Genomic DNA, 14,218 nt, shown 5'->3' with positions numbered 1-14,218 from the left:
TCATGATTTTTCTTTCTAATGACATCAGGAACTGCTTTTCTCTATGCCTGGTAAAGGTATCGGTCTTTTCATTCTCCCCAGAAGCTGTACCAAAGCTGACAGTCTGTGAGGTTCCAACCATTTGGTTGTGGGAGCTCTCCTACTATAGTGATAGCTGTCTCTGTGGGACCTGGTGCTTGCTCAGGCCTATGAATGGACACTCACTACCTCTGCTCTCATTGTACCCCACCTTTTTCCATGTCGGATTTGATCTGTGCCTCCAGATCCTCTGGGGACACGTAGAAGTCCTCTTCTGGCACTGATGACTTGGGCCGGCAATGCCCACAGCAGCAGTTGCAGCAGCAGCACAGGCAGCAGCAAAAATAGCAGCCTGTCAAGAGGCCGACGATGACAAACAGGGCCTAGGGAAACAGAGGCAAAGCAAAATAAGGATAAGGGGTGATGCGGTGAGGGGAGAACCCATGAAATCAAGTCTGCACCCAGTTACCCCCAGAGACCTGAAGACTTCACAGTTCACCCCACAGGCCACATCTTCACCCTCATCCTTACTCCACATAAGAACGATTTCACTTCCTTGGAAATCAATTTCCTGGTAAAGTTTTGCCTAATAAATTAGACCCAGAGGAAATTACTTGTAGCCAAAGTAATAAAGTATGGAGTTTCTTTTTTTATTCTTAAGCTATATGGTGATCATTATTAAGAGCAGAGCACAGCAAGACAAAAACCAAAAAACCAACCAACAAAACCTCTGCAGGTCAAATGAGTTAGCAAGCCCCCTGCCCAGAGGAACTGAATCATCCTCACCAGAATGATAAAGAATGAACTTTCCAATACCTCCCCCTCCTACACTCACATTCCTACTGGTCACCAAGTCCTGGAGAGCTTCTCTCCTCAAGTCTCTTATATCCTCCCTCATGCTTTTATCCTGGCCAGCAGGGCTTCAGAACAGACCTTCAGTATGTCTAGTCTGGACACTTCAGCAGCCTCCCAACTGGCCTCCCTGCCTCCCCTCTGGCCTCCCTCAAATCCATGCTGTGCATTGCTGATAGAGTGAACTTGCTGAAATACATGTTCTCTTGAACCCATGCAATGGCGCTCCTGCCTCTGAGATACAGCCAAGTTCCTTATGATAGTGATCTGGCTCTGCCAATGCCTCCCTGCACCAGCACAGCCCTGTTCTTGCCTTTCCTTGCCTTATAGCTCTGCTCTCCCTGTGGATTCATCTGTCTGGACGTCCACCTCCCAGTTCCCCAGTCACCTAACAAAATATCCACCTGGTGTGTAAGACTCATCTTAAAGATCCCTTCTATGACATCTTTCCTGATCCTGCCCCAAACAATGACTCCCTCCTTTGTCCCCAGTTGCATTTCATGCAGACTTCTACTTTGGTGCTTTTTTAAAGTGATATTTTTAGAACATTGATCAGTTCATAGGTCTGTCTCATTGGACTAGACCATGAGCTTCCTGCAAGCTGGCACTGTCAGCTAGTCATCTTTCAGTTCCTCCTACTGAAGGACTTAGTACCTGATATGTGTTAGATGCTTATAAAATACCAGCTGAATTAATGATTGTATCAAGTAATAAACAGACAAATTATTTGCTCTGCCTGGTGAACAGCAGCAGGATTTCCCCCAAAACATAAAAGGTTTGCTCGCTGTTTGTTATAGCTAAAAATTAAAAGAAACTCTCAACTCCTCCAATGTGAAGTTATAAAAAGTCAGCTTTTGTGAATTGAGCAAAATCAATTTATGATTTTATCAAAAATATGCAATTTGAAATAGAAAGAAAGGGGTTTATACACCTCTAATTAAAACACAGATTTTGGCCAGGCGCAGTGGCTCAAGCCTGTAATCCCAGCACTTTGGGAGGCTGAGACAGGCGGATCACGAGGTCAGGGGATCAAGACCATCCTGGCTAACCCGGTGAAACCCCGTCTCTACAAAAAAAAAAAAAAAAAAAAAAAAAAAAACACTAGCCGGGTGACATGGCGGGCGCCTGTAGTTCCAGCTACTCAGGAGGCTGAGGCAGGAGAATGGTGTGAACCCGGGAGGCAGAGCTTGCAGTGAGCTGAGATCCGGCCACTGCACTCCAGCCTGGGTGACAGAGCCAGACTGTCTTAAAAAAACAAAAACAAAAACAAAAACCCCAAAAACCACAGATTTTATCTAATTAAGGGAGCAAGAGGGATAAAGAGGACTTGTGTGCCTGAGTACTTCTTCAATAACTTCAGGTAGAAATCTTTAATGCTGACAGCCCTCACCTGCCCCACTTATGCTTCGTAGCCCTGGACTTCATCTCTGACTCTGGCCCCAGGTGTGAGGTGGAGCCTCTGGTGCCTTGGAGTAGGGGAGCTTTAGTCACATCCTCAAATATATAATCTCTTCTCTACAGAGAATTTACATTTTCGTAGTCTTAGGTAAATCACTCTGAAAACAACTACAACACCCGCCACCTCACTGTCTCCACACCCTCCTGTACAGTGTTCTTGAGCCATTGCCCCATGAAACTCCTCCCTTTTTTTAGTTATTTTTGTCTTTTTTGTTTCTACTATGCAATTCCCATATTGTTCTCTTCTCTGAACTTTTCTTTTCATTCATATACTGTTTTGTTCTTTATTCCAACTTGATTGTTTGCCTTCTGTGGAAATAACCTTGCTTTATCCCTTACAGTGCTTAGTACAGTACTAGGCACAGGTAGATGTCTAATATTTTTACAAATACGTAACTTTGTGGTACACTGATTCATTCATGTCATGCATATTTAACATATGATTGCTACATGCAGGGCCACTCTGATGGGTGCCGTGAAACTGGGCTTTGGTACAAGGAGAAGGTAAAGATATGTTTTTTGTGGTCTCATGTTTAAAGAACCACACCAGGAATTATGTTGTGTATCTCTCACACTACTGGGCAGATTCTGCTTGTTCATATTAATTTTGATCAATTTTGTCAGCTTCCAGAGCAAGGAAATTTATTCTCATTTTTATGCAGGCAGGCCCTGATGTGCCATCAGATGGATATGTGTAATTATCTGGACCTGCCTCTGTAGTATCTTCCCATGGAACAATGTCACGCCCAGAGGTTGGGTTCCCAAGCAAACCCACAAAAGCTTGTACGGTCCTATGAACATTCAATCTATTGTCATAAATGACATTGTCAGTGTGTACACTCTCCAAATTCCAAATCTTCTCAACAGGAACTTGTCTCTCCCCTAAGTCTTCAACAATAGAGAAAGGGGTTTCAAATGGGAATCCCAGGTATCCCCGAGAAACAGAACTCTGAAGACTATAGTAAGCAAATTAGGCTAGGTTGCAAGAATCCTTTTGCATGCTGATGTACAAAAACATATTCTCTCTCTTCCTGCATACATAAAACTCAATTTAGCAAGATTCAGTGGAAGAAAATAGCAATCAGATACTACTATTAAACCTGTCTTTTTAGATATTTAATAATTATTATTATGTATTGGAACTTATATGAATGTGAACTGTCCACAAAATATGTTGATGGACTACATGTATGACCCATGTGTAAATATACTTTTATCAGAAGATAAGGATATTAATATTCACAAACAAGTAAAAACCATCACCCAACATATATATATCAGAGATTCCTAGGAAACCAAACAAAATTTACCACACAAAAGTCAATTCTGATTGCACTAAGCCCTTAAAAATGTCGCCTTTTTCTTGACTAGGTATCCATTTTGCTCTCTGTCCTCCTGTCTCTGCCTTTCCAATTCCCTGTCCTCCACTAGTAAATTCTCACATTTTCCCCCTCATTTCTCTCTCCTCTACCTCACAGCAGGCTCCAAGTGAGTCTCTGACATAATTACCACTCATTCTCCCCAGTATTGTGTTTGCTGATGTAGCCTGTGCTATAGATAGTAAAGGACATGGCTAAATTTGCCCTATAATAATTTATTAAGCGCTTGTCACACTAATAAATTATTTTTGGTTTTGAGCAATGAGTCAGTTCTTAATTAGTCATTATAAAGAGTTAATCTGAAGCTCCAAATTCAAATATAATTAATGTCTAGAAGTATTTTAAATCATGTTGTATCTTACAATTATTTGTTGAGCTAAACCAGAAATGATCCTAAATAATAGCACTCAGTGGAAGCAGTATCTCCTTTTATTTACCAGAGTTTAATAGCAGGAAGGTTAGACTTCCTTTGAGATGGAATCTAAAAGAGTGATTAATATCATGGTGTTACAGGAGATTGTTTGTGAAGAAAGGAAATTCAGATTCACCTTTGCCCACCAGCTCGACAGCATGAAGTAGGTGTTAACATTTTCGTCTCCAAACTGCTCGGCTACGTAGAGTCCCAGCGATCCGTACTTGTCGTATATGCTTCTCTTTGAGATGTCAGTAAGTATTGCGTGGGCGTTGTTGATTTCTTTAAACTTCTCAGTAGCAGCTGGATCATCTGGATTCTTGTCTGGATGGTGTTTCAGGGCCAATTTTCTTTTAAAATAAAAGAAAAAAAGGAAAGTGTAATTTGACAAGAATGAACGATGACGGCATTTTAGAAGGGCACTGTTCATTTGTATATTCTTTATTAGTGCAAATGCTGTGAAATGGTAAGTTTCAGACTAGCGGTGATTGACAAGTACATTTTCACTAAATGGTGTCCCTTGTTTCGAGTGCATAGGCAAAATAGTACTAATTCTCCCCTCACATTTCCAGAGGAATTCTCAGTATCTGCACGACTGTTGAGCCTGAGAGACATTTGTTGTCGGCAAATACGCGAAGTTTCTTTTTACCACGAAGCTATCAGTAGCCCACCCCTACAGACCTTTAAGAGTTTCAGCAACAGGATCAGTTTACACCAAACTTCCATTTAGAACCAGAAGAATTTTCCACAATTAACAGAACGTCACAACATATATTCTAAAAGTTCAACTCGGCTATCAAAAAAGTCTCTCTCGAACAAAATTAAGACCGCTTCATCAATCTTCCACAAGCCCTGACTATCTCTTGGTTTTCTGAACAAATACTGTGACTTCCTTTGCATTCAAATGCATATTTGGCCTCTTTCTAAATAGGTCTTTCCACTTAATAATCTATATAAATTTTCTTGTGGGCATAAGGCCTTCTCCTCTGTGGATCAGAAAGCAATTCCTGAGGGACTCTGCTGGAAATTCCACCTGACTCATCTCCCTACTGTGCCTATCATACGTCTATGTAGGAACACACCTTAAGCTTTTGTTTATTGTATTAGTTTAGATCAAATTGTTTCATTTTAAACAGTAATGTAAGTCCAGAAGTAAAGCAGAAAAATAAAGTACACTTTATAAATCAATCTATATGATAAACAGAACAAATCACATCTATTTTAGGAACTAAAGTATTATTGATTAGGAAGTAGATGAATATTTAAGGAGCTCAGCATCAGGATGCTTTAAATTACCAAAATATTTAAAAGCATAAATCATGATGGATAATCCATTCTAATCCTAAACTCGGAATAAATTTTTAAAAATCAAACAATGATGGTTCATCTTAAATTTATTGAACCAAAACTTTTTTTATCCTTTTTGAAAGATATCTGGGGTATTTATAAATTCTTATAGATAGGACCATTGGAGACATGTTTTCTTACATACAGAATTTATAATGAAATATTTGCTAATAGCATAAAATGCCTTTTGTAATTTTTTTACTTTTATGTTTATTTCAGCACTATTGTAAGCATGCTAGAAGTATTAATTTATGAATCCTCACAACAACCCTATGATATGGATATTATAATTATTTTACAGATGAGGAAATGTAGGCACTGAGAGGTTAAGTTAGTTGCCCAATAGCCACACAGCTATTGATGATAATTTATAGAAGGCTTTGAACACAGGCAAGGTGACCTTGACCACATGCTCTTAACTGCCACTATGCTGCTTTCTATATTTATATTTTTAAATTTAAAAAGCAAGACACATAGAATGTTGAGTAGACCATTGTGAGGATGTTGGCTTTAGTCTGGGTCATGTGGCAAGTCATTGGAGTGTGTTGGGAAGAAGAGTGATATGAACAGACTTTAGCTTCAGAAAGATCACTCAGTCTTGGAGAGGACAAAAGGCAAAAGTGGGGAGACTCTTTCAGGAGGTTCTTGTAGTGATCCAGGCAAAAGTTCATGGTGGTGTGGACTAGTGCAGAAGTGGAGGATATAGTGAGAAGTGGTTGGATTCTGGAAGTATTTTAAGGGCTAGCTAATGGATTGTATATATGGTGGCAGTGAAAAAGAAGAATCAGAATAGTACCAAAATTTTGACCTGAGCAATTTGAAGTTTGGAGTTACCATTTAATGAGATGCCAAGAGATTTCTTTGTCTCTCTTTCTCTCTCTTTCTTTCTTTCTTTCTTTCTTTCTTTCTTTCTTTCTTTCTTTCTTTCTTTCTTTCTTTCTCTTTCTTCTTTCTTTTTTTCTTTCTTCCTTCCTTCTTTCTTTCTTTCTTTCTTCCTTCCTTCTTTCTTTCTTTCTTTCTTCCTTTCTTTTTTCTTCTTTCTTTCTTTCCTTCTTTTTTTGTAGTTGGGGAGTGGTTTGCTATGATTTGGAAGTTCTATTCTGGACACCTTTGAGATGCCTATTAGACTTTCAAGTAGAGGTAGAGAGAAATAAGTCTGAAGCTCAGGCAAGATGTACATGTGGGAGTTCTCAGCAGGTAGATGATGATATTTAGAACCAGGGAATAAAAGAGATTCCCAAGACAGTGAGTCCAAGAAGTAGAATAACTGAGCTTTGGGAAAGGAAAATCAGCAAAGAACACTTAAAAACAAAGGTCAATGATACAGAAGGAAAAGCCCAGAGAGTGGGGGTTCTTGGGAACCAAGCGAAGAATATAGTTCAAGGAGGAGGGTGATCATAATGTGTCAAATGCTGCTCACAGGTCATGGCAGATGAAGACTAAGAATTGACCACTGGGCTGGGCATGGTGGCTCACACCTGTAATCCCAACACTTTGGGAGGCTGAGGCGGGTGGAACACCTGACATCAGGGATTGAAGACCAACATGGTGAAACCCCATCTTTACTAAAAATACAAAAATTAGCTGGGCCTGGTGATGGGTGCCTATAATACCAGCTACTTAGGAGGCTGAGGCAGGTGAATCACTTGAACCTGGGACACAGAGGTTGCAGTGGGCCGAGATTGCATCATTGCACTCCAGCCTGGGCAACAAGAGCAAAACTCTGTCTCAAAAAAAAAAAAAAAAAAAGATTGACCACTGAATTTAGTAATGAAAATTATTTTTGGTGGCCTTCACACACACACACACACACACACACGCACCCATGCATGTGCACACACATGCACACAATTACATATATGTTTTTATATAGGAAAAAATAAAACAGAAAAGTAAGCAGAAAATGGAAAGTTATAACCAAAATTAGCAATGTATATAGTTGCACATTGGGATTACAGATTCAGTTTTAGTTATTTTTGTTAAACTAAGACTTAGTTTTCGTTAGCTAAGTTTAAACTAAAAACTGAAGCTGGATGTGGTAGTTTACCCCTGTAATCCCAACACTTTGGAAGGGCAAGGTGGGAGGATCATTTGAGGCCAGGAGTTCGAGACCAGCCTGGGCAACATAGCGAAATCCTACCTCTACAAAAAAATTTAAAAATTAGCTGGATGTAATGACACATACCTGTAACTTCAGCTACTTGGGAGGCTGAGGTGGGAGGATTACTTGAGCACAGGAGTTTCAGGCTGCAGTGAGCTATGACTTGTACCATTACACCCAGCCTGGGCAACAGAGCAGGCCCCATTTGTAAAAATAAATAAACTAAAAACAGATTTTTGTGAAACTTCTAGTTTTGTTTGTTATAAAAACTCTGCATATTACTTGTGTAACTTTTCCCCTGAACATTTTAAAGCTTTAGTCACAGATTTTGTTCTCTTTGAACAGTTGGAAGTTCAGAATTTGTTTCCTTGAATGACTCGTTACCAAGGAAGGAAAATCTACAAAGCAAGATTTTTTTAAAAAAAGGAAGAAAGGAAGAAAAGTCCTCAAACTGCAACAATACTATGTTGGTCATCAAAAAGCCTTAAGTGGATACTTTAAGCATGTTAATTCTAATGGCTTAATATTCCTGGAATTCTCACTCTGGGCCCTGAAATCTGAATTGCAGCATTTCCCCTCCATGGTTCCAAAGATATCATGTCTCGGCCAATTAAATGAAAGGGCTGTCACTTCTGCCTTGAAAGAAAGAAATCTCCAGGCGGGCAGATCACTTGAGGTCAGGAATTTGAGATCAGCCTCGTCAACATGCCTGTCTCTACTAATTAGCCAGGTGTGGTGGCACACGCCTGTAATCCCATCTACTTGGGAGGCTGAGGCAGGAGAATCGCTTGAACCCGGGAGGTGGAGGTTGCAGTGAGCCAAGACTGCATCACTGCACTGCAGCCTGAGTGACAGAGTGAGACTCCAAATCAAACAAACAAACAAACAAACAGGAAGGAAGAAATCTCTGGAAAATGCCTCTTTACATACATTTTCTTGTTTCTAGGGCTGCTTCCTGTCATTTTTTAAGCAACTTGGATCTTTGTCAGCTCACAAGGGCAGATGCACCCAATCCATTTATCACACTCCTAACAATGGAGTTGGCAAATTAGGAGAGCTGGAACACCTCCACTTGTAACACATCCAATTCCTGGTCATCAGCAACATTTTGATTCCTCTTGGCAGATACTCTTGGCTCTGAGGAATCCTCGGGAAACATGGTGAGCAGAGACAGCTGCCAAAATTCCACAACCGTCAAGGAGGTGGTCGTACAATGCCTCGCCCTCTTGCGTGTTATCCATAGAGCAAGGAAACAACTATGGAATGTAGGGTTTAAGGAAGTGTTTGGAGTATTTTTAAATAGAATAGGCACCTATCCATTGTTAAGGGTATTTGTTGTCATTTCTACATTGATACTTAAAGTGACATAATATTCAACCAGAATGTGAGCCTTTAATTCTAAATGTCTCTACACTCTTGGTCACCTGTCAATGTGGCATGGCTGTAGCTAATATTAGAAACAGCATTCAATGCCTCTAATTCCTACTTCAGAATCTAATGACAGCTTTCAACTAAAATGCATAGTGAATTTAATTAGTGGCAGATAAGATAAACATGTGGTTTATAGTTGTAATTATCTAAAGCCCTCAAGATCTTCCTATTTTGAGGCAGTAGCATAATTCTAAGAGTTACGATGTTTTGCTCCATTCTCTTCCTTGCCCCATCTAACACTTTAAGATGCAATCAAATTACTACTACCTACCACTCTCTACCAGTCTCTGAGTCACCTGAGGCCTGATTCTAACCATGATGTCCCAGCTCTTAAAATATTTTAATATTTGTCAATCTCGCGGTTTATATGAGGCTGTTATATATACCATTTGGATATTCTCTAAGTGTATTTTAGTCCTTTACAGATTTTTACTTTGGTTTTTAAAATTAATTTGTGGTATTTTAAAAATGCATATTCTAGAAATGAATTCTTTGTCAGTTTTATGTATTGCATATATCTTCTCCCATTCTGGGGCTTTCTTGTTGTTTTACTTTACGGTATCTCTTGGTAATCAGAAATTCTTTATTTTAATTTACTGAATTAACCAATCGGTTCCTTAATTCAGGAAGATATTGTTCTATAAACTCTCTATAACTCCACAATCTTTATAGCTTTTCCTTTCGTATGGAAGTCTATGGCCCATTTACACCTGACATTTTAATGTGCTTGAGGGTAGAATTCTAATCTCACTTATTTTATATAGATATTCCACTGTTGTAGCACCATTTATTAGGAAAAGGAAATCCTTTCCATGGATTTCTGGGATCTCTATTCTGTTCCATTGGTCAATTTGGTTATTTCTGGGCCAGTAACAGTCTTACATGTGATGCTTTAAAATATATCTTCATATCTTAAAGAGCAAATTCTGCCATCCTGTTGTTCTTCAAGAGTTCGGTGGTTATTCTGGGTCCTGTACATTTCCCCATGAATTTTAGAATTAGCTTGTCAATTTACACACACACACATACATATATACACACACACACGAACACATGTACACACATTCACACAACCTATTGAGATTTTTATTGCAATTGCATTGACTCTATGGATTATTTTGGAGATTGACTTTTGTATTATATGTCCACCTATTTTGATCTTTTTAATGAATTTTAAAGTTTTATCATTTTTACCTTTATGTCCTATGTATATTTTCTTGAATTTAGTCCTGGGAGCTTAATTTTTTTGTGGTTTTGACATTTAAAAATGTTCGTAATTATTCATTGTGCATAAAAATAATTTTTTTCTATTTTTATGCTTAGGTTTGAAATAATTGTTGTATGTTGATTTTTTATCCTTCTAACTTCCCAAGCTCATGTCCAAATTTTATTAAATTATAAATTCTTTTAAATTTTCTACATAGACAATTATATAAGCTTAAGTGATAATTGGATTTTTTTCCCTTCGAATCCTTATATCATTTACATTTTTTTCCTTATTGTACTGCCCTGGCTAAGACCTTCCCAGTACGATGTCAAAAGTGGCTGTAACAGGTGGTTCTTCTTCTGAATTCACTAAGAATGAATGGATTTTGAATTTTATCAAATGTTATTTCTGCACCTATGTAGAAGATATGTTGTTTCTCTTTTGGTCTGTTAATGTGATTGATTGAGTTTTTAAATGTTAGATGAAGCTTATGTTTCTGGGATAAATTCATTTGGTCGTTATATATTTTTAAAATTTATTGCTGGGCTTGGTTTTCTAATACGTGCATTAAACTCTATAAATTTTCCTGTAAGTGCTATTTTGACTGCATTTCACGTCTTAATACATAGCATTGAATTATAGATATTTTATAATTTTAATTATGGTTTGTTATTTTTAGCCATGAGTTATTTTAAATTATACCTCCTAATTTTTGAACATACGGAAAATTTCCAGCTATTTAAAAATTTTGCTCTCTACCATAATTGCATTGCTGTCAGAGAACATATTTGATATGATTGAAATGTTTTAAAATTTGAGACTTGCCTTACGTCTTATTGTTTTTATAAATGTTCCATGTGTGTTTGAAAAGGATATATATTCTATTCCTATTGGGTACTTTGTTTTTATAGTTTTTGATTTTGTTTGATAATTGTTTTGCTCAAATCTATATCCTTAGCCATTTTATTGATCAAGCCAGATGTGTTAAAACTTTCCACTATGACTGTAGGTTTGCAGATTTCTCCTTAAAGTTCTGTCAACTCTTTGTTTTGTATATTTTAGGCCATGTGTTTTAGAAGCCCATAAACTTATAACTGTTATATATTCTTGGTGAATCATTTTTTTATTATACTTTAAGTTCTGGGGTACATGTGCAGAACATGCAGTTTTGTTACACAGGTACACACGTGCCATGATGGTTTGCTGCACCCATCAATCCATCACCTACATTAAGTATTTCTCCTAATGTTATCCCTCCCCTAGCCCCTCACTCCCTGACAGGCCCCAGTGTGTGATATTCCCCTCCCTATGTCCATGTGCTCTCAATGTTCAACTCCCACTTATGAGTGAGAACATGTGGTGTTTGGTTTTCTGTTCTTGTGATAGTTTGCTGAGAATGATGGATTCCAGCTTCATCCATGTCCCTGCAAAGGACACAAACTCATTCTTTTTTATGGCTGCATAGTATTCCATGGTGTATATGTGCCACATTTTCTTTATCCAGTCTATTATTGATGGACATTTGGGTTGGTTCCAAGTCTTTTTATTGTGCATAGTGCTGCAATAAACATATGTGTGCATGTGTCTTTATAATAGAATGATTTATAATCCTTTGGGTATATACTCAGTAATGGGATGGCTGGATCAAATGGTATTTCTAGTTCTAGATCCTTGAGGAATTGCCACACTATCTTTCACAAGATCAAATTAATTTACACTCCCACCAACAGTGTAAAAGCGTCCCTATTTCTCCACATCCTCTCCAGCACCTGTCGTTTCCTGACTTTTTAATGATCACCATTCTAATTGGTGTGAGATGGTATCTCATTGTGGTTTTTATTTGCATTTCTCTAATGACCAGTGATGATGAGCATTTTTTCATGTGTCTGTTAGCTGCATAAATGTCTTCTTTTGAGAAATGTCTGTTCATATCCTTTGCCCACTTTTTGATGGGGTTGTTTGTTTTTTTCTTGTAAATTTGTTAAGTTCTTAGTAGAGTCTGGATATTAGCCCTTTGTCAGATGGATAGATTGCAAAAATTTTCTCCCATTCTGTAGGCTGCCTGTTCATTCTGATGGTAGTTTCTTTTGCTGTGCAGAAGCTCTTTATTTAATTAGATCGCATTTGTTAATTTTGGCTTTTGTTTCCACTGCTTTTGGTGTTTTAGACATGAAGTCTTTGCCCATGCTTATGCCCTGAATGGTATTGCCCAGGTTTTCTTCTAGGATTTTTATGGTCCTAGGTCTTACATTTAAGTCTGTGATCCATCTTAAGTTGATTTTTGTATAAGGTCTAAGGAAGGGGTCCAGTTTCAGTTTTCTGCATATGGTTAGTTAGTTTTCCCAACATGATTAATTAAATAGGGAATCTTTTCCCCATTGCTTGTTTGTGTCAGGTTTGTCAAAGATCAGATGATTGTAGGTGTGTGGTGTTATTTCTGAGGCTTCTGTTCTGTTCCATTGGTCTATATATCTGTTTTGGTAACAGTACCATGCTGTTTCGGTTACTGTAGCCTTGTAGTATAGTTTGAAGTCAGGTAGCATGATGCCTCCAGCTTTGTGCCTTTGGCTTAGGATTGTCTTGGCAATGCAGGCTCTTTTTTGGTTCCGTATGAAGTTTAAAGTAATTTTTTCCAATTCTGTGAAGAAAGTCAGTGGTAGCTTGATGGGAACAGCATTGAATCTATAAATTACTTTGGGCAGTATGGCCATTTTCACAATATTGATTCTTCCTATCCATGGGCATGGAATGTTTTTCCATTTGTTTGTGTCCTCTCTTATTTCCTTGAGCAGTGGTTTGTAATTCTCCTTGAAGAAGTCCTTCACATCCCTTGTAAGTTGTATTCCTAGGTATTTTATTCTCTTTTTAGCAATTGTGAATGGGAGTTCACTTATGATTTGGCTCTCTGTCTGTTATTGGTGTATAGGAATGCTTGTGATTTTTGCAGATTGATTTTGTATCCTGAGACTTTGCTGAAGTTGCTTATCAGCTTAAGGAGGTTTTGGGCTGAGGCAATTGGGTTTTCTAAATATACAATCATGTCATCTTCAAACAGGGACAATTTGACTTCCTCTCTTCCTATTTGAATACCCTTTATTACTTTCTCTTGCCTGATTGCCCTGGCCAGAACTTCCAATGCTATGTTGAATAGGAGTGGTGAGAGAGGGCATCCTTGTCTTGTGCTGGTTTTCAAGGGGAATGCTTCCAGTTTTTGCCCATTCAGTATGATATTGGCTGTAGGTCTGTCATAAATAGCTCTTATTATCTTGAGATACATTCCATCAATACCTCATTTATTGAGAGTTTTTAGCATGAAGGGCTGTTGAATTTTTCAAAGACCTTTTCTGCATCTATTGAGATAATCATGTGGTTTCTGTCATTGGTTCGGTTTACGTGATGGATTACGTTTATTGATTTGCATATGTTGAACCAGCCTTGCATCCCAGGGATGAAGCTGGCTTGATCATGGTGGATAAGCTTTTTGATGTGCTGCTGGATTTGGTTTGCTAGTATTTTACTGAGGATTTTCGCATCCATGTTCATCAGGGATATTGGCCTGAAATTTTCTTTTTTTGTTGTGTGTCTGCCAGGTTTTGGTATCAGGATTATGCTGGTCTCATAAAATGAGTTAGGGAGGATTCCCTCTTTTTCTATTGTTTGGAATAGTTTCAGAAGGAATGGTACCAGCTCTCTTTGTACCTCTGGTAGAATTTGGCTGTGAATCCATCTGGTCCTGGACTTTCTTTGGTTAGTAGGCTGTTAATTACTGCCTCAATTTCAGAACTTGTTATTTGTTTATTCAGGGATTAGACTTCTTCCTGGTTTAGACTTTGGAGGGTGTCAAATTTTTATCATTACAAAGTATCCCTCTTTATCTGTAGTAATGCTTTCTGTCTTCATTTTAATTTTAATAAAGCTATACAGCTTTCTTTTGCTAAGCATCTGCATGGCATCTTTGCCCGTCCTTTTATTTTCAAATTTTCTGTATTCTTAAATATTAGATGTGTCTTTTG

The 14,218-nt window shown here is 38.1% G+C and overlaps 1 protein-coding gene across 1 annotated transcript in view; it reads right to left on the bottom strand.

Annotated features, from left to right (window-relative positions):
- DNAJC5B (DnaJ heat shock protein family (Hsp40) member C5 beta) overlaps positions 1 to 14,218 on the bottom strand; it is an 81,486-nt gene that overhangs the window by 20,030 nt on the left and 47,238 nt on the right. The window contains exons 4-5 of the mRNA XM_025394637.1: positions 4,256 to 4,469; positions 230 to 401 (exon numbers count right to left, since the gene is read on the bottom strand). Coding sequence (XP_025250422.1) covers positions 230 to 401; positions 4,256 to 4,469 — 386 coding nt within the window. The remainder of the gene's footprint in view (positions 1 to 229; positions 402 to 4,255; positions 4,470 to 14,218) is intronic.

Source organism: Theropithecus gelada, chromosome 8 (genome assembly GCF_003255815.1).
Source record: "Theropithecus gelada isolate Dixy chromosome 8, Tgel_1.0, whole genome shotgun sequence".
Lineage (NCBI taxonomy): Eukaryota > Metazoa > Chordata > Mammalia > Primates > Cercopithecidae > Theropithecus > Theropithecus gelada.
The sequence above is the reverse complement of the archived record's forward strand: the minus strand, read 5'-3'. Positions and strand labels throughout refer to the sequence as shown.